Raw genomic sequence first — 23,662 nt, 5'->3', positions numbered from 1 at the left:
ATGTACACTGAAGTTATGACAACTTCCTATTTTCATGGCAGATGTCAAAATCCAACGCCACACCACGAGTTCAACGTCACAAACAGCACAACTTTTAATTGTTAATATGTTTAGATTTCACTGACCAAATTTAAGGTTGTCCCAGTTCCCTCGGAGGAGTTTGTTCAAATATAAAGCAAAGAATTGTTGAATATGACAACTTAATTTAAAATGGGACTTTGTGGATTGTCTGATCATGATACACACAATTTTTATACATGTCGGCCGTACATGGGGCTAAGCTATTTTGTGCAGGACCAAAAGAATACTTATATTTTTGTTACCACCGAAGTTTCATGAGTTTTCGAGCATGTTATGGCCTCAAAAAGTGTAATTCATTTGGTATCAAAATAATAATAATAATGGCCTGAACAGTTTCAATAAATATACAGTATATATGTATAAATCTATTCTAAATAAAGAGAAGGACCTGAGTCAACTCCAAAGTGTGACTCAATTGAATAAACAACAAACAGTGGTTTGTCGTCTGTCATGTCTCCTCTCATCCTTGCTGTTGTTGTTATTGTTGTTTCCCAGCAGGTGGTACTACTAGCACAAACAACCTATAGTCAATATGGTGACTGTATGGGAGGCCACATTTAATAACAGCAACTAAAGTAGATTTTGAAATTATTTATGATAAATTCATGTGAGGTATTTCCTCCTGCTGCATTTTCAGATTAAGTTTCAGTTTTGGTCTGTAAAGTAGAAAAGATACCTTTTATGTACAAAAACACACAGACATATACAGGGTAACCATGCTTTTAAAAATATGAAAACAAAATCAGGCTTCGACCAATTTTAAAAGTCAATCTCTGAAAATGAACCAAAACATTAAGTGAATCTTCGGATTAACTCTTTTCCACACAAGAAAACGTGAATTTACATTATATTGAGATTGGGATTTCTTTTCTAACATTTATGAGAAAAAAAAGATCTAAATCAGGGTCCCCACATGTCTTGGGAAAACTGCAATACCTGGAAATTTAGAGACAAGTTTTCCAGTCGTGGAAACACCTGGAAATTGACTTAAAATGACCAAATTGCTTAAAAATAATCTATGTTGTCCTGGATGTTTTATAATTGTATTTTAGCCCCTCAGAAGGACTACATAAACATATTGGTAGTATAAGCATGCACGGTATGGAACTTTAAAGCAGCTTTACCAGACGCAAAGAAAATTCTGAATGATATGAGCATTTGTGAGCTGTTCTGTATTCAAGTCAAGAAAAACTCCTGGGAAATTTCCTGGAAAGGTTCTGGGAAATTATTTCTTAAAAAGTGTGGAAACCCCTGTAATACTACCTTGAGCTAACCTGTGCATCATTTTTATTAAACATTTGTCGTTTCTCTGGCAAATCAAATCAAACCAAATTTTACTTTATTATTCAAAGAAGAACATTCTTAGGTTGGTGGTTCAACAAAATACACAGAGGCAGTATAAAAATACATACATTTAAACAAAAGAGACCATAAAAGGGACAATACTTTTTCACAGGTTTAGAGACCAGCTGCACAAGTTTGTTCTTTCTTAATGTATTAACACACTTCCCATGTACAAAATAAGTCTCATACATCCCCCTGAGGTTTCATCACGTCATTTCAGACTTACATTATGTCTTCAATGTAATCTTGTCCTCTTCCTGTCTTGTCAAAGTGGGCTAAGAGTAACCCTTAATGAAGAAACCAAAGGTGGAGGGGGGTCTGCTGAATGCAGGGTTTGTACTCGTGCTTCCCTCCTGAGCTCGTTACCGCAGGGAGTTATCAGGAAGTCAGCTAGCCCTCTTCTGTCACAGTTCATTAGGATTACAGGCCGGCACTTACTGAGAGAGAGGGAAGGAGAAACATACTGGCTCTTTACTAACACTATGTAATAATTTCCCATCATCAAATCCAACAAAGACAGACTGAAAGGTGAAACCCTAAAAGACATTGTATTGTGGAACATATGAGCAGAAAATGCACCAAAAATCACCCAAACCGTGTCCAGTAAATATCTCGTCTCTGAAATTAGAAAATACATTTCTTTACTCTTATGCACATTTTGTAAAATATGTGGATCCTTGTTTCAAGATAAAGGTTTGTTCAACATTCAAATACAGTCAGAATTAGAATTTCTGCATGCTGTAATCCTCCTGCTCACACTGGCCTTGATCTTGTACAAAAAAGACAAACTTTGAAAGATACTCTTTGATCACGGGCAGGGAATATGATTTGTGCGTGATGGGACCAAGTTGGACCGGATCTGTTCCAGTCTGGGTCATAAAAATCATATAATGTGTGATATGTTAAGAGTCTAACATACCTGGGTGATGAACCAGTAAATGAACAGCTTTACCTGAACTTAGCTTCATTTTACAAACTTTCAGTCGTTCCCTCGGAAATACAGTCCTACAGGCCTACAGTCCTACAGTCCTACAGGCCATCTTATGTGTGGTTTGTCGTGTCTAAACAAGGACTTTGGATTCTGTCCCCCATCACTTACACTGATAGCGCTCAAAGGGATGTCTTAAGGGAGAAACAATGAAACAGTGAAGAGGAAGTGCCTCTGAAACATAAAGTAAATGTATTTTCCTGATTGGGCTTACATGTAAAAACTGCTTTTAGAACAGCTACAAACAAATATGTTATGTACCAAATACTCACTTAAAGGGCCATTATGTAGGATTTAGTGGCATCTAGAAGTGTAGCTGCAGATTGCAACTCCCTCGTTTCACCCTCCCTTTCCAACCGCGTGTCCACAAATAATGCAGAAAACTTCAACGCCCTTATCTAGACCCAGTGTTTGGTTTGTCCCTTCTGGACTACTGTAGAAACAATGTTGGACTCCACTAATGAAAATATACCTATATTATTGTTATTTGTGCCAATAGATCTTCCTGAATGTTACACACTGGACCTTTCAACAGCTGAGTTTTAGGGGCTTTTCGATCTACAGCAGCTCTCACACAGAGAATAATCATATATGGAGTCCAGATTTGGCTGTACAATCCTCTGAAGTTATTTTAATTAATGGGAACCACCCTGGTGAAGAATGCCAGGATGTGGAGATTTGGGTTCAGATCTCAGGAGAGTGGTGGAGTTTATTTGTTAAATAAAAGTTATGTTAAAGATATGATTTTTTTTTAAAGCATCGGTCCCCTGGTAGCTCACCTGCTAGAGCTGGTGCTCCATAAGTCCTTGCTGCAGTAGCCATGGGTCAAAACAGAAAACATTTTATGTGAGTAGAAGACAGTTATGTAAGTCTTCTGGGACATAATATCACAGTTGACGCCTTGTGCAACCACAAAAAAAGACTAAATTAATAATTAAAAATCAAAAATTGCACACACACAAATATATAAGACAAAGTTTGACTAATGCAGAATGTGTTATTAAATGCACAAACATTTTAATCGTTGGCACTGAAGTTCTTCTTGACAGAAGATGAAGATGCATTTATGTTTACATTCACACACACAAAAATGTCAGATTCAAAATGGATGCTGCAGGATTTAAACCACAGAGCCATGCAAGCAGGGCTGTGAAACGCTGATGTCGCTGTATGACGTCACCAGGCCTGAGCCAAAACCTGTGGCATCAATTACTAAAAAAAGACCCGCCCCAAGATAAGGCTTAATCTGAAAGTCCCCATTAGAGGAGACCATCAAACATCTCTGATGATCTCAGCATGCACCCATGATTCATGACGTGACAGTGGATTAGCAGACACTGAACCAATAAGGATGAGGCTTGTGGCTTAGAGCTGTAGTGTAGTAACTAGGCTTCATTACCTGAGCCTGAGCGGAGAGGTAAACATTTCTCAAGTGTTTTAAAGTCTTGCGCAGACAAGCAGCCAGCTGGCACTAGACCAGGCCACTAGACTCATTAAGCCCATCGTACGATATTAGTTTTTGACTTTGGGGGTTTTTAGTGTCCCAACATGCACAAACAGGGAACTGCAGAACTCATTCTTTGTATCAGTTGACCTTGACATTGTCAGAGATTTGTTCAGCAAATGTCATTACCCATTAGGCTTCCAACCTGGCTTTAAAGACATTTGTATTATTACACAAATGCATAATAGTGTAGCTTTGACATAACAGATTAGAAAGATATACTTGTGTCATCAGGATTTCACTTTTAAGAACAAGATTCAGCCTTTTTGTTTGCTCCTGCATTTATCCATTCATTCCATTCAGATAAGCAAAGGCCTATCATGGACCAGCCGGCAGTTCTAGGCAGCTGCCTCTTAAACGCCCTGCCAGCATTTTCAGAATGGATGGAAATCCGCGTTGTAAATGAAATGTTCGATACCAGTAACAGGTATCGGGTGCTCATGTACTCCTAACTGTAACCCTAAAATTACCCCGATACCGCTTTACGTCAGTGAGACATTATGTATCCTCTCATAAGTTGAGCAGGTAGACGGAGGAGAAGCAACGTCAGCAGTTTGGAGATATTCTAAGCTTCTTTTACAATATTAGCGACATTTAATTTGTTACAGTCAAAATGTGAGGAGCATCTGATGAACGTAATGCTATTATAAAGTACTCATATCGGTACTCTGTATCAGCAAGTACCCAAATGTAAATACTTGTACTTGTATTTGGTCTGAAAAAAGCATCGGTCCACCCTTATTTATATTTATTTAGATTTCATAAGACAATGTAAAACCAACCCCACTAACATAAACTTGAAAAAATAAGTTAATATAGCCTAAATATTGTGGTAAGTTGGTTTAACAAATGTTCAGTCACAACCGTTACAGAAAGATTCGCTTTCCATTTTCATTTCCACAATCAAAGAATGTACTAGCTGCTAACTTCGTACAAAATATGAGTGGACACAGGGACTTCAGGACTTTATGGTGATTTGCAGTTTCCATCATATGAGTTCCCTGGAGTGCATGCTGGGAAATCTGCTAGTATGCTGATCATGTCTTTTTATTTAAAAACCTATAATTGAGTGAACTCTATTTATGTGTATAAGTTCTAAAGCGGTCTGAAAATAAAAACTTCAGATTTTAAGTTGAATGAACTACGTTAAGCTCATGACAAAAGATTAGTTCATTCAACTAAATTCCCGTATGATGTTTCACGGTGTAGTAAAATAATACATTATATTGGTGAAACTGTTGGTGCAGGAATATTTCAGCCAGAGATCTAAACCTTCTTCACTCATCCAGCTGAAGTGTCCTTGAGTAAAACACTGGCTCTCTGCCAGCTCCAGGATGCTAGCGGATCCTGACCTCTGGCCTTCCTCTGGAATGCGGACGAAAGCAAAAAGTCATGAACTATGTTTTTTTAAGTTTACTTCATATCACATTACAGCAGATTATAGCCCATGTGAAGTTCCCGACCACCTTTCCTAGAAGAAGAAAAAATAAAAATAAATCTCCCCTGAAACCACAAGTCAGATTACAGGATGTCAAAGTGGGCGGACCAAACGAGCTCATCTCTCGCTGAAGACCAGTACCTGCTCTTCTTCCTGTCATGGCTCGACCCAAAACCTCCCTCCTGTCCTGTCTCACTGTCGGCATCCAAATATATCTGACCTCCAGCGTTTCTACCCATCTTTTCTATACCTTCTCTTTTGATTTGATCATTTCACACACCAGCTGTGGAGAAGAAACAATTTCCTAATCGCAGATGATTTCTTTAAAAGTGTTTTCAAGCTGTTATTTTATTCTAAGACGACTATCTCTTTCAATTTTAACCTTTGTTTAAAAGAGCAGCTGCCACGTTTCTCATTTTGAGGCAAAACTCTACGTTTGACTCTTGATCCACCTTTCATCTCTGCGTTCGCTGTGTGTCAGGTGTGACGCACGTTTTGCCTGACCTGCTCTAATTCCCTAACGAGATTGCTCGTCCCCGGATATCCCATTAGACCCTGATTAACCGGGCTCAGCTCATTAGCTCTGACAAACCAATTCACCCCTGTCAACCTCCGCCCCAGACTATCCATCCCCGCTCCTGCATCCTGACAAAGAACATGCACTGCAATGCCAGGAGTCAGAGTACAAAGTCACCTCTCGGTTGTCATGGGTCTGGTGAAATTTTATGTGCTTCCTTGAAAGCATTAAAAGTGGTTGGAATGAGGCTCATTGAACTTTTTTTTTTGTTTGCTTTCATTGCACCAGAAGCATTAAACTGGTTGATCAGAGCATAACACAACAGCATATACTTTCATATTCAATAATGTGGCATCATGGCTGATGTGTGCGTTTCCTTCCTTCAGTGCCCAGTGTTTGTGCAACAGGTGTTATTTCTTTGCAAACCTCCACAATCTTTTTTCTCCTTTCTCACATTCTCACATTTCATCTCCACCTGTTCCCTTTCTCTTCTTTCATTTCTTCATCTGCTCCTGTCTTTTGACCTCATAACCTGATTTTCTTCTTACAATCGGTTTACGTACCTCCTCTCGCCATGCTCCCTCTCCCTCTCTCTCTCTCTCTCTCTCTCTCTCTCTCTCTCTCTCTCTCTCTCTCCTTCCTCTCTATTTCCATCTTTGAGCTTTATCCCTTCATCCCTTATCTCCTTCATCCCCTCCAATCCTCATCTGTTCTTCACTGTGGAGGAAGGGACAGAGAAAGAGAGAGTTTTTCACAAGTAAGCTGCTAGCAGTCTGCCAGGGGAGAGCATCGGAGGAGCCAGCGAGCAGGTTGTGCACCCTGGGATTGTGGAATCTAAAAAAGCTCAAAGGGGAACTCAGAGCCAAAGGTGTCTGGGAACCAGGAGCTGCACAGGTGCAGAAGAAGAGAAGGGACCACATTGCGTGTGGAGAAGGTGAGTATCTTCTTTTATGCTTCTGTAGTTGCACTTTCTTCAGGTGCTTCCTCTGCCGTTGGAGAACGTTTGGAGCTACGGTGAAATGCCGTGAAGCTGTATCATCTTATTATGTGAAGTTAAAGTGGATTTTTGCTTTTGTGAGTTTTGAAAAACAGAAAGTGGATTTTTCTTACTATGTGCAACACTGATGGGAAACTTAATGGAGGTTTCCTGCACATGGCTGCCTGCAAACTATGAAATGTAGCTGCAGCTGCAGCTGCAGTTTGCAGTGATTTTGGGGAAGCATGAGCTTTCCTCCCATTTTCCTCACTTCCTCACAGTTGTACTACAAAATTCACGAGTCATTTTTCATGCAGAAAGCTACTGAACTCCATAAACTCCTGACAGCTTTTAAAAGCACTTTAAATTTCTTGCAAGTGAGAGAATAATTTATTGAGTCCAGTGTAAGACTGCATCCAATGTAATGATTCCTTAAACCCTTTGAAGGTGATCTTTGGATTGTAGGGAAGCTGCCAAAGAGGATTGGTGCCTCAGGTGTGGCAGCTGTAAGCTGCAGCCTGATCTTTCACACAAGGCCAGACCTCACTCAGCTCACTTTGTCTGCAGATTTCCTGCAGCATGTTTGGTACTGCGAGGGCTGCTGTTGGAGGGTTTTGTCTCTTTCTGGGACTAACATTTTCCTTGGCTTCAGCTGATCATATTTAACCCTAGAAATGACTTCCCTTGAGAGTAGATACATATATGTGAAATGCACCATCATATCTGTCAGAACAGGACAGTAAAGGAGGAGCTGATGATGTTTGACTATAACAGACCCACCACATCTACCACCGTCAACCTCCTTCCCTCTCTCTCTCTGATCCCGAGGTAAAGAGCAGTCAGTAATCGGATGACAGGAGATTTGACCGGTAAAGCTTTCCTTAAGATCTCCTGCCCGGGATTTAAAGCCCTGTAGCAAACCACCCCACTGCCGCCACCGTTGCTGTCCCTCCCCTATCCTCCACCCTCCATCCTGCATCCTGTCACAGGTTCAAGCTGCTACCTGTGCTGCACATATTCCACCTCCTGAACCTTCCCCTCTACTGTTAATGGATCTCTTGACCTTATTGTGCAACACGTACATGCAGGGCTGCAACTGGCCATTTTCAATCAATCTTTTGACTCTTTTCCATATTTGATTTAATATTTAGTCAATGAAATGTCTAATAAATAAAATGTATAGAAAATTCCCATCACAAGAGACATCTTAAAATTGCTTGTTTTGTCCAGTGAATATTGTAGACCTTTAACATATACAAATTGCAACAATATAAAACTGTGAAAAGCTTCAAATCCTCACATTTGAGAAGCTGCTACCAGAGAATATTAAGCATTGCTGCATTGTATTTACTGGTGCAAATTATTAGTAATAAAAATATAAAGGGTTTAAACTGTTGCACAGAGTATTTAAATAAGAGGAAGTGATGCAGAATTCACACTTGCATTGCTTACAACCTTTCAGAGGGTCTTTTTTTAAGTATGGAATGATGCTTGACTCGATAGTAATACTTTCCTCATTTGTGGAGGTTGGAGTTTTGAAAGAGTTTCATTGCCAACGAGCAGAATTGTGCACGGAGGTAGCTGATGTTAAATTAGTCAGACGTCAGTATCCTATTACAGAGTATTAGGCACATGCAGTAAACTACTGCAAGCAAAGCTTTTGGGAGATGAAATGTGAATGATGTGAAAGTAAAATAACCAGGAGTAAAAGGTTTTAAATGTTACATGAAATTAAACACTGTTTTATTGCTGTGATGTTGGTGGTTGAAAACTTATTTTATTGTTTAAGTCCATGTACTTCTGGGTCCAAGCCAAACCCCTCAGTCAGTCGACCTTACAAAGCTGAAAATAGTCAATGAATAAGCACCAAAATCATCAAAGTTGAATAAAATATGAAAATATTAAGGATGAAAATGCTTTGCAGAGCGTTTTGCAGAGAATTCCAAAGCATCGCATACTGACTTCAAAATATCTGAAGATGAGCTGGTCATCATTTCATTAAGGGGAAAGTTCTGATGCAACAGCTCAAATGAAAGAACTTAAAGTGAGTCTGTTAATAAAGCCTAAAGAGGAGATTTGTTATTTGGATTCTCAACTCTTACTGTAGCCTCTGTTGAACATTAAAACTCAGCTGTACCATCTAGAACTGTACTGTTACTGCTTTTACATGCCCTGTTCATTAAGTCTAAATTACATTTTAGCTCCTTTCCTCACTTCCTTCCTTTCTACATTTCCCTGTCTTCTTTCCTGCAGCTCTTTCCCTCCTTCCCTCCTATCTCTCCTACACATCTACTTTAAATCCTGATCCTTTGTTCAATCTCTACTTTCAACATTTCCCTTCTTTCTTTCCTTCCATGTTCATTATTTTATCAGACAATATGAGAGCTTACACTATTACAACTTTGGTTTAGGGAGGGATTAAACCCGTCAGGTATGTGTCTAATCTTTGCTCTAGACTCGATGGTGTAACAGCAACTCAAGTGTTCCAGGTCAAAGTATCAGGATCACTGAGTGATGCACAGCCTGCTCAGTGGATCATTGTGTTCCTGTACTGGAACCACATCCAAGCTGGAACCACATTATTGGCCAAAGGCAGTAAATTCCTTCAGTTAACATGGTGCAAGTTAGTTTAAATTATTTGGTCATACTGAATTAACTGATTCTTTTGTCTTTTCTCTTTCTCTCTCTGTTTCCTGTACCAGAGTGACAGTTTTTCGTTTTCCGCCAGTAACATCCCCTAGCAACCGTCGCCATGGCAGCTGAGAAAGCTGAAATGGACAAACTGAAAAAGGAGTGCGATGGCCTCCGTGCACAGATTGAGGTGAGCTCCTCTTGCAGGAGAAACATTCAGCACTTATTAAAATATCTGGAAGCCTCACGAGACCCGATTACACAGAACATCACATTGCTGTCCACGTTTTCAATCTAATGGAATTAAATAAAAGGTTTATTTAGCTTAAGAAGTAGGAGACTATCCTCAAACCAGAAGAAATAGTTAATGTTTTAGTTTACCTGAAAATACACAGAACTAGGGATACATGGTTTTCATCGGACGGTGACAATAGATCAAATAAGCTTTATCTTGTGAGCTAATACCACTAGCATTATTGCTATCTAATGTCCTCTACCACCGCTACCACAATAGTACTACCGTTACTAGTACAAGTACAGTTTCTCTCACTTCCACCAGCAGTATCACAGACCTTTAAATGACTTATAACAGCACCTTTAAATGTGTTAAGATAGTGAAAAGATCAATTGAGCCTGAATAGACCTTTTTCACAGCAGACATGAAATAATAGGGTTAACATAGGTGTAACCAAGGATGCTACTTAAGGTTCTGTTCCATTTAGTGTAGCAGGGCCTTTCCAATGAGCCATGCACAATCGCACTTACTATGTTTGACCTGAATGGAACGGATGAAGAAGTATCATTGGTGACAGCTGTGTTTACCCTACTAATTTATGTAAAAAAAGGCTGCTGTGAAATATAATTTTAATCAACTCAACTTCAGATTTGGGGGGTTTGGGCATAGCTGTGTGGAGTTTACCTTCCTGACTCTTTTCTTCTTTCTCCCCTACATATAACTCCCTGTGTGACCACCAGGCGGCCCGCAAGGCTGTGAATGACAGCAGCATGACAGGAGCAGCAGGGGGCGTGGCCTCAGTGGGCCGAATCCAGCTGAAGCTCAGGAAGACACTCAAGGGTCACCTGGCTAAAATCTATTCCATGCACTGGTCAGCTGACTCCAGGTGAGGACGAGGAGGTGGACAGGAGTTCCTCCACCATCACAGACTGGTTTTTACCACATTTCAGAGCACAGTTTAGGAAACAGCACAGGAGCTACTGATACATTAATGATGGTCCAGTAAGTCATGACAGTGTGACAGTGAGCCTGCATGCACAATACCAGGACCCTGAAACTGAAGCATTTATTATTTTTATCTGTGATTTTCCTTCAGGTTTATGTTCAAATGTTATCTCAGTGAGGTGTCAGTGGAAGGAGCCAAAGAGAAACTTAAGTGTTTCTTTAGTGGTTTTATTAGTTCTGGTGCCACCAGTTAATCTGTGTGCTCTTTAGCTACCTATTAGAGAAAGAAAGAACTTTTGTCATACCATTATTTTTGTAGGTCAAGCTTGGGAACGCTTAAAAGTAGTGTACTATTAGTGTCCACCTGTTGGATTAATTTTGTTTGAAGAAAACAATAGCGGGTTTGTCTCAGACGAAGATTTAAAACAAGTATCCAGTCTTGTGTTTCTGAAACAGATTACTGCTTTATGTACAACATAAAAGGCATTAAGACGAGATATAGTTAATTGGTGTAACTTTATTAATGGTTGATGAGCGGTACTGTTACATGCTCCCAGAGGTGTGATCTGAGTCGGTAGTGTTGTTGGAGCTTTTTGGTACACTCAATATAAATGTTTCAAGATGAATTGTTTTTCTTTAGTCTCTTAATAATGAAGATTTCAGTCAGTCAGAGTGACTCTGTCGTCTCTCTCACAGGCAAATGGTCAGTGCATCACAGGATGGCAAACTTCTCGTCTGGGACTGCTTCACAGGGAACAAGGTAAGCTCACATACTCTAAATTAAATCTGTGTTATAAAGGTCAGTATACAAAATGGGCCAATAATGGCAACTGTATGTTTTTAGGTGAGGTAGAAGAAGCCATGAGAGCAATGTCAGCTGAAATGTCCTCTGCCATACTCTTGTTAAATGCCTTAGGGCTTTAATTATCACTGTGCCTTGTTCAACCTTTTTCTATCATTTAATAAACTCACAAAACCCTAATATTTCATATTATAATCAAAACCATTCAATGAACCCAAATACTGAACTCAGCAACTGCAAAAACAAGCGATTTGGATGAATTGTGAGCAGATTAGGGAACTTTTTATACAACTCTCTGTCTGTATTATGTATGGGTTTTAAAAAATATATATTTTTAACAATCATACATACCTAATAGGCTTCTTACTTGACAAATTCAGTGTTTTCTTGTCCCTTGACTCTCCATTGTTCTATTAGACAATTTACTTTACATTTACTTTTCTTCACAGAAGTGAACCAAATGCTGAGATATAGGCCTCCTGTGTGTATTTTTTAAGTGTTCTTACGCCTCCTAAAATCAAGAAGGCCTTGTGACCCCGTGTGAAGCTTTTGGCGACCCCTAGTGGGAACCACTGACTTAAACCACAGAACTTATTTTTGCTCAATTAGGTCATTTTTATCAGTCAGTTTATTTTATTGTTTTAAATAAGTGGTGTTAAAGCTGTAAATACTCCTACACAAAACATTCAGTTTGTCCATGGAGGCTCACAGATGTTTGTACCGGTGTGACAGAGTTAAACTGATTTAATGTGTCTGATAGTGGAGAGACAACATTTACTCAGCCAAGAAACAGAGAAATTTGACTTTACTTTTCTAAGTAATTCTTTGATCCTGTTTTGTAAAGCAGTTTTTAGTTAAATGAATTGAACTGAGCCTGTGATTGATTTGGGTAGATTAGTCTTCCTGTTGGAGCTTCTAATCCTCAAATAATTAGATTAGTTTGGATTTCAGTGGTGAGTTAAGTATTCAGTGATGGTTTAATTTCTGTGGCCTATAAACACTGGTTTCAAACAACCTGTGCAGATTATATGTGAATGCAGTTGTTCACATACTACCCCACCACTTTTGTCAATCATTACCAGTCACTGATTGAGTTTTAGTTACAAATGAAATCACATTCCTTCCCACAGAGTTTTACTCTATATTGAGAACTACTACCCGTGTAGGTGAAGGAGGTTTCGATTCAACTAAAACTAAATTTCCCCTTCCCAGTTGGTTGCTGTCCCCCTAAAGTCAGCTTGGGTGATGAGCGTCGCTTTCGCCCCCTCTGGTAACCTGGTGGCCAGCGGTGGTCTGGATAACATGTGCACAGTGTACAACATCAAGTCCACCAGCCCCAAGACCCTCAGGGAGCTGGACGCACACACAGGTGAGGATGACACTCACCGGAGCCCTTCTGCCTTCTTAAATGGCTGAAAATGTCCTCAGGGAAACATTCAAATGAAGTGTATGTTAGAGAAATGAACTGATGTCTGGTCAGACTGAGATACTGACAAAACTATTCTCTCTGTCCCACCCAGGTTACCTGTCTTGCTGCCGTTTCCTCAGCGACACTGAGATCCTGACAGCATCCGGCGACACCACCTGGTGAGATGGTCATTGATCATTTTGCCTTCAGCTACAATAACAAAATGGACTGCAAAATGTGTATAGAAGAAAAGGCAACCTTATTTTCAATCCAAAGCATTCAAATCCAAAGTGTGATTCCCAACTGCTACAGGACACATATTTGCTCTGTGATTAATCTGTCCTGTGTCCCCCTTTAGAATAAATCACCAATCAAAAGAGAGACATTTATAATTTATATTGTTAAAAACATAAATGCAAAATCAAAATCAAGAATGTTTTATCTCTTTGGTCCATTAGCACAAACAGTTAGCCTAGCTTTATCCAAGGTGCCTTCCGACAGCTCCAAAATGTCCTTTTTAAATATGAAACAGACGCGTGTTAACTACTTATGCAAATTAGCATTTTTTATTGACCTGCAACCGTCTCCCAGAAGAGCTCTGATAAGGATTGGTGGCTAGCTAACAAGATACAGCAAACAGTACATCTGCTAAACACAGATGAAACTGACTGATCTTCTTATTTCAATAACAGTTCATTTTACTTGTGAATATTGCTAATGCTTTTAATACATTTTAATTATTTAAAAAGCATTAAACACAAAGTCATACACCTTTTTCTAAAAAGGTGATGCCACTCAGCAACAATAGTTCTAAGATCCAAAATTACTTGACCTTTGAATACACATCTTCACAAGATGGAATTGAAACTACTGTCTGGAGTTGTATGCAGAAGTTTTAGGATCAGATACAAAATGGAATGGAGATACTAAAGTGGACACAAACCCACATCCAAACAGGCCCATGGATAATTCGACCCGATCCAAATCATTCTTTCTTTTCCTTGCATGCCCTCGTCTATTAATAACGCCCTATCCTCCCTCTCCTCTGCAGCTGTCTGTGGGACCTGGAGACTGGCAAGCAGAAGATCATCTTCACCAACCACATTGGCGACTGCATGTCCCTGGCTCTCTCCACCGACCAGAACACCTTCATCTCTGGAGCCTGTGACTCTCTGGCCAAGCTGTGGGACCTGAGGGAAGGGGCGTGCAAGCAGACCTTCTCCGGACACACCAGCGACATCAACGCCATACAGGCACGTCATTTACATTTAGAGTTTTTATCATTGCTCCTATGGCTGTTTAATACATGTTTGTATTTGGTTTTTGGATGAGCAGGCCGTTGGGATGACTTACTGTCTCAAATACTAAGATCCGGTGCCTGTAAATGACCAGTTTTTGGTTTTTGACAGGTAACACTCAAAGCTCAAAAAAGGGATTTTTCCTAAAAATGTACCAATTTTCCAGATGTAATATGCTAGCTAGTAATATGATTTAGATTTTGATTGGATTGGCTGTGGGTTTTGAAAGGATCAAGTATTGAAAGGCAATGGCTATACATTTTAAGCAGGCATGGCTCTTAAAATTTTTTAAAATGAACACAATGTGCCACATGTATCTTCCTCCTGTACACATTCCAATAAAATCTTCACCACACATACATATAAACACAAACTGTCCTTTTCTCTCCCCACCTCAGTTCTTCCCCAACGGAAATGCCATCATCACAGGCTCCGATGACTGCTGCTGCAAGATGTACGACCTGCGCTCCGACCAGGAGGTGAGCAACTACCAGGACTCCAGCCTGAACGCCGGCGTCACGTCTCTGGCTCTCTCCAGCTCAGGGCGCCTTATCTTTGCTGGCTATGATGACTTTAACTGCCACATCTGGGACTCACTGAAGGGAGAGAAAGTTGGTGAGTAGGCTTTATGTATTCAGCATTTGAATACTTAAAAAGTATTTTTTATGTTTCACAAAGAATGGATGAATTGATGGCTGTACATTTTCACGTCATAGCAGGAAACTCAAAAGTGTATTTGTGATAGCTCCATCCCACTTGCTGTGCATGCTGGTTCACTGTCACTGTAACTGGGACACTTAATGGAACTGAAACATCATAACTAAGCCCACCAGTGTTTTTCCGGCTTTAACAAGTCAAAAGTTCTGCTGTGCAACCGGTCCATTAAAGTCTGTTAACTCTTGTGTAGACAAAAGAGTCACCAGTTACAAATCTATTTTCAGAGTGATAAATGTTGTGTAAAGGTTGTGTGCAGGTTAACATTAAAGAATATGGAAGTGAGACAAAGAAAACACCAAATCCTACACACTGGTCCTTTAAATACGCATCAGAAAAAACTCAATCAGTAATAAATCTGACAGGATTATATGAAACTTCCTTCCTTTTCCATAACCTCTCCTCCTCTCTCTCTCTCTCTCTCTCTCTCTCTCCTCCTCCTCCTCCAGGTGTGCTGTCCGGCCACGACAACAGGGTGAGCTGCACCGGCGTCCCCGGTGATGGCATGGGTGTCTGCACAGGATCCTGGGACAGCTTCCTCAAACTGTGGAACTGAGGCACCCCGACGGAGGAAAACACCGGGAGAGGGAGAGCAGGAGGAGGCGGAGAGGAAGAGGAGGAAAGGGGGAGGAAAAGGTTGAAGATAGGGAGGAGAAGAGTAGAGGGAAAGGGGGACCAGTGAGGTTGTTGGATGTTGGAGCACAGATCTTCCTCTCTTTCTCTCTGCCTCTCTGCTTCTTCCTCATTCACGTATGCAAAATATGAGCGTTTGCGAATGAGTCAGGTTGTATAAATGGCATCAGGTAAACAGTGCACGATGCTTCCCGCTGCACGTACAAGAGAGTTTTATTGTTGTCGAGGCGATTTAAATGCTGAAAAATTAAAAACATAGCACATTATTCAAAATGTCGATTAAACACATATAGATTTTTGACAATAAAGAAAAAGAAAGAACACGTGAATATTGAAAATAAGACTGTAGGCTTACAGATTTATTTTTATTGTATTTGGCCTGTAAAAGAGCCCTGCACTTATTTAGATGAAAGATTATGTAAATTTATTTGTATTTTATAGTTTAACACATTAGGACGGAGAGTTGATGTACAGCGTCTATTTTTTTTTTCCCCCACTGCACATATGCAGAGTATATGTGTTCAGTAGAGCTGCCATCTTGGGTCCCCTGCTTACAATCAGCAGACTTTGATCCAAGATGGCTGCTGCCGTTTCCAGGTTTAAAGGTGGAGCCAGGCAGGCGGTCTGAGCTGGGAAACACTCTGTAAAGACCTGTAAAGTTTATTTTACTCCCCTGGGTTCAGCTGCATTTTGTAGTACTTTTACACTCGTGCAGTCCCTCTGTAAAAAGACGAAATGTTTGTTGAAAATCTTTCTAATAAACATAGAATTCTGCATTAACACCATGTCTGAGTCTCTGTGTTGTGATCTTGAATATGATACGGAAGAACTTGCACTTGGAATAAATAACTTTCTACACGTACATGTGGAACACAGTTGGCCCCTGCAGTTGCGGCTCTTGAGCTCTGAAGGACAAATGAGTCTGGAGGGAAGTTTGTAACAGCAGCATGACTCACACCTGCACGCAACAGCACGGAGGACATACAAATGATGGTGGGGCTGAGTCTGGGGCTGGATACTGAAGTGATTGTTTTCATTCTGAGAGATGGACACCAAAACCTGATGTGTACAGTTTATGGTTTAGATGTCAGAATAGCTGCTGCAACATGATGTCCGCTGGAATGAAAGAAATACATCACCAAACAAAAACATGGACAGAAATTCAGCTTCATTCTGGGATTCAGCGTTAGCATCCTGGGAGCTTTTTTAGATGATTACGTGTTAAATCCTTGCCACTGTCACCAAGTGCTTGCTCATGGTAGGAATTGTTGGGTCTCTGTGAATAATTTTGTACGGTCTAGACCCGCCCTATTTGAAAAGTGTCCTGAGATCATTTCTGTTATGATACAAATCAAATCAAATTAAAATGAAATATATACACGTTTCAAGTAATTTCCCACCCAATGTTTTTACATTTTGAATAAAGTATTTTTAAAAAAATCCAAATTAACTATTTTAGAGACTTTTTGGTGTCTGGACAAACTTTTCTTTGAGGGTGAAGAAAACTACCCCAGTCTCTCTAAAGTCCTGCGGTCCTGTTACACGGAAATAATGGACTTAATGGAGGGGAATAATCCTCTGTTATCATTATTATGCTTAAATCCGCTGGTTACATGACATAAAGCATCAGCACTGTTGCTATGGTTACCTGCTCCAGCTTTAAACTGTTGACCTTAAGTCTGGTTAAAGTGTACTGATAGAACATTTGAAGGAAACCTGCCAGCCAATCAGAAACAAGTATTTCCCATACTCAAGTGTGGAGAGTTTTTTATTTACTTTACATCAACATAATCATATATCTAAACATCAAGCAGATAAAGGCAGGCAGGCGCACTCTAGTGTATCTGAATCTGTGAGTCAATCAATGTCAAAAATCATCTTTAAACGAAACCTGTGAAGAAAATGAATTTTTTTTTGTTGATGTTTAAAGTAATAAGCATTGCATAATAATAAAATAATAACAATAATAATAAAAATAATAAAGGGATCAGTTAAGTATCATATTTCCTCTTCATAATCCTGCAGGGTAACTACAGTATTACATCATGTAAATAAAAGCCTTCGGAAATAAGATGAAACGTATAAAAGGAAACAACTGTGAGTCCACTTCACCAGCAGGTGGCGCTAATGAACCATAAAGCTGTTTGACTCTGTATGAACCCAAAGGAGCAGAAGAAGAGGGACTTTTCGCCGGTGTTGACTCTGATATTTCCGACAGCCCCTGACGTACACACCGTCCGGACTCATCCTGCGGCTCAGCTGACCCTCCGGACCCCCCTCCACCTGCTCTGCTCACCGGGTACCCGCCAACCTGCAGCCGGCCATGGCGCTCCGGAGGTTCTTCGTGGGAGGAAACTGGAAGATGAACGGGAACAAGGAGAGTCTGGAGGAGCTGATCACCACCCTGAACACCGCCAGCCTGCACGACGAGACCGGTAACCGAGCCGTCAGTGACACACGCCATCAGCCGCGGATCGATACATGTGATCGATTGAGAGTCAGACAGAGAGGAGATGACACCGTGACATTGGGAGTCATGTGATCAGGATGGGTTGCATGAAGGCCTCTGACGTTATCTTATCCCCAGTGGTATAGTAACGAAGTACATTTACTCGAGTACTGTAAGTGCGACATTACTAATTATTAGTAGTTATGACTAATTCAAAATTATGAATTCTTTAATTTACTAAATGTCAGAAGGAGGTAAAAAACAACGTCACAACGTCTCAGAGGCCACGGTGACGTCAGATGTGAGAACCTAAAGATGATCAATTAATAATTAAATCCTCGTGTTTGGGAAGATGGAACCAGATAATGTTGATGAATGACTGTAATCAGAAACTTAATTTAACTGTTTTAAAATGAACCCAGCTGTTCCAGTTGTTCACAGAGAGGCACACTGCAGCTGTTAGTTATAAAAAAAAAAGAAATGTAACCCAATTAAATCTAATTAAATGAACCTTTTTAGTCCAAAGGCACATTTATGTATCACTTCCACCCCGCTGCCTCTCACGGTGTCCTATAAACTTCAAATGCAGGATGGAAAAATCCAGTTAGGAAACATGTTTATTCCCATTTTAGAGGGTTGGATCGCCCAGAAGAGGATGTTGATGGGGGCAGTGATGCAAACAAACAGAAAATGATTCAGTTAAAGTCACAGTCAACAAAAAAAACCCCACCTCTTCCCTGATTTTCAGAGGTGGTGTGTGCTGCTCCCTCCATCTACCTGGACTTTGCTCGGTCCAGTCTGGATCCCCGGATCGGTGTCGCAGCCCAGAACTGCTACAAGGTGGCCAAGGGAGCGTTTACAGGGGAGATCAGGTATCTCACCCACTGAGTGAATGCACATATTATTTATTAATTAGACTGTAGGCTGATGGATGGTCAATTAACTTTATATTACATTATATTACATATTGGTATATATCTATATAACTATATATTGTTTTATCTTATTTTAATTTTATTTATAATTTAAATATTGTATATATTGTATAAAACGTTTATGTCATTGTACAAACGTCTTGCAAAATGACAATAAATTAACCTTAAAATGTAGAATTTTAGATATGTAAAATACAAATATGATGCAAATATAATATGAGATTTGATTTGGTGCTTCACAAAACGCATCTGCAGCTGATCTTCTGTGTCTTAAACATTTTCCTCTCCGTCCAGTCCGTCCATGATAAAGGACTGCGGGGTGGACTGGGTGATCCTGGGACACTCTGAGCGCCGTCATGTCTTCGGGGAAGGTGACGAGCTCATTGGCCAGAAGGTGAGATGCTTTCTACAGAAATTTGGGTCGGTCCCGTTTAACCTGTATGATAGCAGAGGACGTAGCTTCCGGCTTAAAAGTGCAAATGCAAAGTGTAAAACCTGCATTATTTCTAACGGCCAGCAGGGGGCGACTCCACTGGCTGCAAAAAGAAGGGAGATTGTTGATTTATTATCTCAGTTTCTTAATGAGTTTATTGTCTCATTCACTCGTTTCAAGCCTTCTTCCATACAGCGCGTGTTCATTTAGTAAGTTCTGGTCCCATTTAGAGTAAAATAGACGATAAAGCTTTAGGGCGTGGCTACCTTGTGGCGACAAATCACATCCATGTCCTCGGCTTCTCAGTCTGAGCCAATCAGGACAGAGGCGTAGCAATGTGGCCAAAATGCCAGACTCCTTCAAAACGGTAGTCCACAAACCACTGGCTCACGTCATGCTGGCTACATCAGCTAATATTATACAGTCTGTGGTCGGTCTACAAGTGAACGCACTGATGTTGCATTGATAGCAACTAATAAACAGCAACTTTAATGTTCGGAGGAGTCAAAGAGCAGGTAAAAAGTCAAATCCTCTTCAAACACTACAGCAGTGTTGTGCAGATCTGTGTGTGTGTGTATGTGTGTGTGTGTGTGTGTGTCAGGTGTGCAGACGCAGGTAAAGAGTTGAGTCTGCTTGGTTCTCAGGTGGCTCACGCTCTGGAGAGTGACCTGGGTGTGATCGCGTGCATCGGGGAGAAGCTGGAGGAGCGGGAGGCGGGCACCACAGAAGAAGTGGTCTACGCTCAGACGCAGGTCATTGCAGGTGAAGAAGGGAAGAGCTTTTATTTGGATTTTCTATATTCTCTGTTCTCTTGCTACCTTTTCTTTTATGTTTATTATTTTTGCCCTGAGGTATCTGCCAGTAGAGCTACCGGTTTGGAGACGAGCCCGCAGTCAGATATTACAAGATTTTATGGATGCAGTTTTGTAGCTGCTGTACTCGAAGTAGGCTACACGCTGATTTAAAATGCAAATAGGTCAGTGGTCTCTGCGGGTGGAGAAATTTCTTGAGACACGGTCGTCTTGTTCCTCTGTGAATGCAACATTTTCTCTAAAACAAGAAAGAGAATTGATGGCCCTGAAGGCAGCGCGGCCCTGCCTTTAGGAGGAGAGAGGACCGAAGAAAGACTCTATGTAGTGTTTTAAAATCACACACAGGGCTTACAGACATTATGTTATGTTATATAGGAACATAAAGGACTATAAATATTGGTTTATAAAGAGTTTAGCTGTCTGATGGCGTGGGGGGGGCGTTGTTGTGTTCCAGAGAACGTGAAGGACTGGGGGAAAGTGGTGCTGGCATACGAACCTGTGTGGGCCATCGGCACCGGCAAGACAGCTTCACCTGAACAGGTAAGTCCTTCCTCTGTTCACTGCAGGGAGTTCAGTCAGGCAGCCAAACAGCAGCAAGATTTACCACGAGTGACACAAGACTGATCTGGTAATGACTCACAGTTTCATTACTCGGATTGTTTTTTATTATTAACCATGTACTGTTCATTATTTAGAACAACAGAATAATCTTATAGTGTGTTTTCTGTGTCAGTGGGTGTGTGCGGTGTTTCTGCCTTCATATTACCAGTGAGCTCTGACTCCTGCAGATCCAGTTCCTCCAGTATATTCTCAGCTGGCTGCCAGTATTTTGTCCACAGTATACTCACACCTGCAGGCTGCACATTCAGCTACTATCAGCTATCTCTTCAGTATCTCCAAATGTGGTTATTTTTACTTCAAGCTAAAGATTTTGCTCCTTATGAACGCAGAAAAACAATTTAACACAAATGTTTTTGTCACATTTGGGAGATAAAAGCAACCAACAAAAAACCAATAAAGAAAAAAACATTTAATTTGAAAGTTTAAGCGTTTTAAAGGTTTGTTTGTTGTGGTCATACAGGAATGAAACACTGTGTGTGTGTGTGTGTGTGTGGGTGTGTGTGTTGTGTGTGTGTGTGTGTTTGTATATGTGTGTGGGTGAGCCTGACATAAGCTACCTTCAGGGACACATTTCAGACCAATGACCACATCACTGGGGAATGGCTTGTCCAATTGCGGACAGAAGCCATGTCCCCAATTAGAAAAGCGTTGATTTCTGGATCAGTGGTTACGGTTCCTCAAGGAGGAAGTCTATGGCATTAAACATGGCTGTGTGTGTGTGTGTGTGTGTGTGTGTGTGTGTGTGTGTGTGTGTCCAGGCTCAGGAGGTCCACGAGAAGCTGAGGGCGTGGCTCAGAGCCAACGTGTCCGATGACGTGGCCGACTCGGTGCGCATCATCTACGGAGGTCAGTGATGATTTCTGCTCGTAGAGTCGCTGCAGTTTCACCTTTTCACTCTCATTAATATAAAGCTGATACGTATATGTATTATAAATGTAATGTAATATTCACAGATATGTTTTCATTACTGTATAATCATCTGACAATAAGAATTGTGTTTCTGGTCCAAAGTCTGGCTTCATTTACCTGACCGCCTGTTTGTTCTCTCTCCGTCCTGCAGGTTCAGTAACAGGAGCTAACTGCAAAGAGCTGGCGTCTCAGGGTGACGTAGACGGCTTCCTGGTGGGCGGAGCCTCTCTCAAACCAGAATTCGTCGACATCATCAACGCTCGTGCGTAACAGACACGGGAAACGGCTCCATCGGGACCAATGAAAGACACCCTTTAGATCATCACCATGTGTCTGCAAACTGGGCCGACTGATCCGCAGACAGGCAGTGTGTGGAAGTAGAGAACGTTTTATTTTGAAAGCTGGATGAGGTAAATACAGGGCGGTAGGATTCAGTAAATATCAACCCTTTTTTGTTGTGTTATTGTGTTATTTGTGGGAATTTAGCTCTTTTATTTGTCATGTTACAGTAAACAGTCAAACTACTGTATTTTTCTGTTCTTATCCCCCATTTGGTCTGTTTCTAACGTTGTTGTGTTACATAATCAAATGTACTTCACCTTGATTGTCTGTGTTGCGAGGATTCAAGTCCAGCTTTAGGGAGGAACGGGAGTGTGCACAGTCTCATTTTCAGATGACTTTTTTTTCCTGTTTTACTTTCATTATTCAAGAGGTGAAACAAGACAGTTTAGAGGAGAGAGAGAAAAAATAAAATCCATATCTGATGATCATTGATCTCCTCATAAAACTGCTGATGTTCAGATACGTGAAGGATCAGTCAGCTCAGGTTGTTTTGTGTGTTTGCTAACAGACTGATAACAGTGTTGTATTATTGATGCACTCTCTCTCACTCAACTGCACTAAATGTTACTTCAGGGCCCTTGACAATAAAAGCTATGGACAGAATGTACTTAAATATATAAAATATAATATATATATATATATATATATATATATATATATATATACATACACACAAAATCTATGTTTCTGCTGGTACTCAGCTGTGAGGAGTCGGGGACTTTTATTGTGAAGTTGTCACTAATAGGCACTAAAGCTTTATGTAGTTAACACTGCACTATGTGTGCTTAACACGTGGCATCGTGTGTTCATCGCATGAATAAGGAGGATGTGACCAATGTTAGGAACTGAGTGAATAAATAAATAAAATGTGGAAATATGTTCATTTTTGTGTTTATTGGCTGTCTGTATCAGTGGTTCCCAACAGGTTTATCGCCTCAGTCAGTCCACACTGCATGACGTTAGCACGGTATTGGCACAACCCCGTAGCTGTGGTCATAGATGTAAGAGTTAAAGTCCCCTTGAATTCAAAATGATGATGTTTTTATCACGTATGTCCTGTGCTATACGTCTGCACTACACTGGTATCTGGCCCAATAATGGCAAAAATGTTGTGGAAAACTGTTGAAATGTTGAGGAGTCATCCTGCACTCAGGGACTGATTTATCCAATAAAATGGCTTTGTAGACCTTTTATGTCCCTCCCCCAGGACTATAAATTCTATCACCGGCCCTACGAGCTGGCTAGCATTATGGGTCGTTGATGTGTTTTCTTTTCCCCTTTCATATTAATATTAAAAGATATTTTTACTTAAAGGAGCCGTGTGAGCAAAAAGACTGACACTGAAGGCTTTTCTTGATGGAAAAGAAGGTCTTTGCTCTTCTCCCGAGTGGCTTCGGTAAGGGTTGTATGGTTCTGACCCGTTGAAATTCTCCCCAGATAGACCGTGATAGACAGATGGTTCATCCCAACAACAACTCCCCCGATGGTTCTGTGTTACAAACCATCTGGCAGGCAGGTTACACGTTCTAAACTTACCGTGTTACATGTTGTGATTGTCAGAAAGCTCTCTCAGCAGTTGCAGTTCAAATCTTCCCACAGCTATTCTCACAAAACACAAAAAACGGTCACAAGCATTTTTTTGAAAAG

At 40.7% G+C, this 23,662-nt stretch overlaps 2 protein-coding genes and 1 gene segment (V, D, J or C); 2 read left to right on the top strand and 1 right to left on the bottom strand.

Annotated features, from left to right (window-relative positions):
* Positions 1-12,033, bottom strand: part of LOC127357464 (Ig kappa-b4 chain C region-like) — a 73,698-nt gene extending 61,665 nt beyond the window's left edge. Inside the window, exon 1 of the C gene segment in view lies at positions 12,029-12,033.
* On the top strand, positions 6,573-16,294 carry gnb3b (guanine nucleotide binding protein (G protein), beta polypeptide 3b). The gene is made up of 9 exons (XM_051389662.1): positions 6,573-6,806; positions 9,551-9,669; positions 10,455-10,600; positions 11,356-11,419; positions 12,674-12,830; positions 12,982-13,048; positions 13,921-14,122; positions 14,566-14,782; positions 15,331-16,294. The coding sequence occupies exons 2-9, from the start codon at positions 9,601-9,603 to the stop codon at positions 15,435-15,437; spliced, it is 1,029 nt and encodes a 342-aa protein (XP_051245622.1). The 5' UTR covers positions 6,573-6,806; positions 9,551-9,600; the 3' UTR covers positions 15,438-16,294.
* Positions 16,295-17,680: 1,386 nt separating this feature from the next.
* On the top strand, positions 17,681-22,894 carry tpi1a (triosephosphate isomerase 1a). The gene is made up of 7 exons (XM_051389668.1): positions 17,681-17,949; positions 18,712-18,835; positions 19,193-19,292; positions 19,976-20,093; positions 20,598-20,683; positions 21,523-21,610; positions 21,825-22,894. The coding sequence occupies exons 1-7, from the start codon at positions 17,838-17,840 to the stop codon at positions 21,941-21,943; spliced, it is 747 nt and encodes a 248-aa protein (XP_051245628.1). The 5' UTR covers positions 17,681-17,837; the 3' UTR covers positions 21,944-22,894.
* Positions 22,895-23,662: the final 768 nt, after the last annotated feature.

This window comes from Dicentrarchus labrax, unplaced genomic scaffold (genome assembly GCF_905237075.1).
Source record: "Dicentrarchus labrax unplaced genomic scaffold, dlabrax2021, whole genome shotgun sequence".
NCBI classification, from domain to species: Eukaryota; Metazoa; Chordata; class Actinopteri; family Moronidae; genus Dicentrarchus; species Dicentrarchus labrax.
This window is presented reverse-complemented; position numbering and strand designations above follow the sequence as displayed.

What these genes read in the sequence shown, in the direction of transcription:
- gnb3b (XM_051389662.1), top strand. Translation starts at nt 9,601, where the DNA reads ATGGCAGCTGAGAAAGCTGAAATGGACAAACTGAAAAAGGAGTGCGAT. An exon ending in CACTGGTCAGCTGACTCCAG is followed by an intron (nt 10,601 to 11,355) that starts GTGAGGACGAGG and finishes TCTCTCTCACAG; the next exon opens with GCAAATGGTCAGTGCATCAC. An exon ending in ACTGCTTCACAGGGAACAAG is followed by an intron (nt 11,420 to 12,673) that starts GTAAGCTCACAT and finishes TCCCCTTCCCAG; the next exon opens with TTGGTTGCTGTCCCCCTAAA.
- tpi1a (XM_051389668.1), top strand. Translation starts at nt 17,838, where the DNA reads ATGGCGCTCCGGAGGTTCTTCGTGGGAGGAAACTGGAAGATGAACGGG. An exon ending in GCGTTTACAGGGGAGATCAG is followed by an intron (nt 18,836 to 19,192) that starts GTATCTCACCCA and finishes CTCTCCGTCCAG; the next exon opens with TCCGTCCATGATAAAGGACT. An exon ending in ACGAGCTCATTGGCCAGAAG is followed by an intron (nt 19,293 to 19,975) that starts GTGAGATGCTTT and finishes CTTGGTTCTCAG; the next exon opens with GTGGCTCACGCTCTGGAGAG.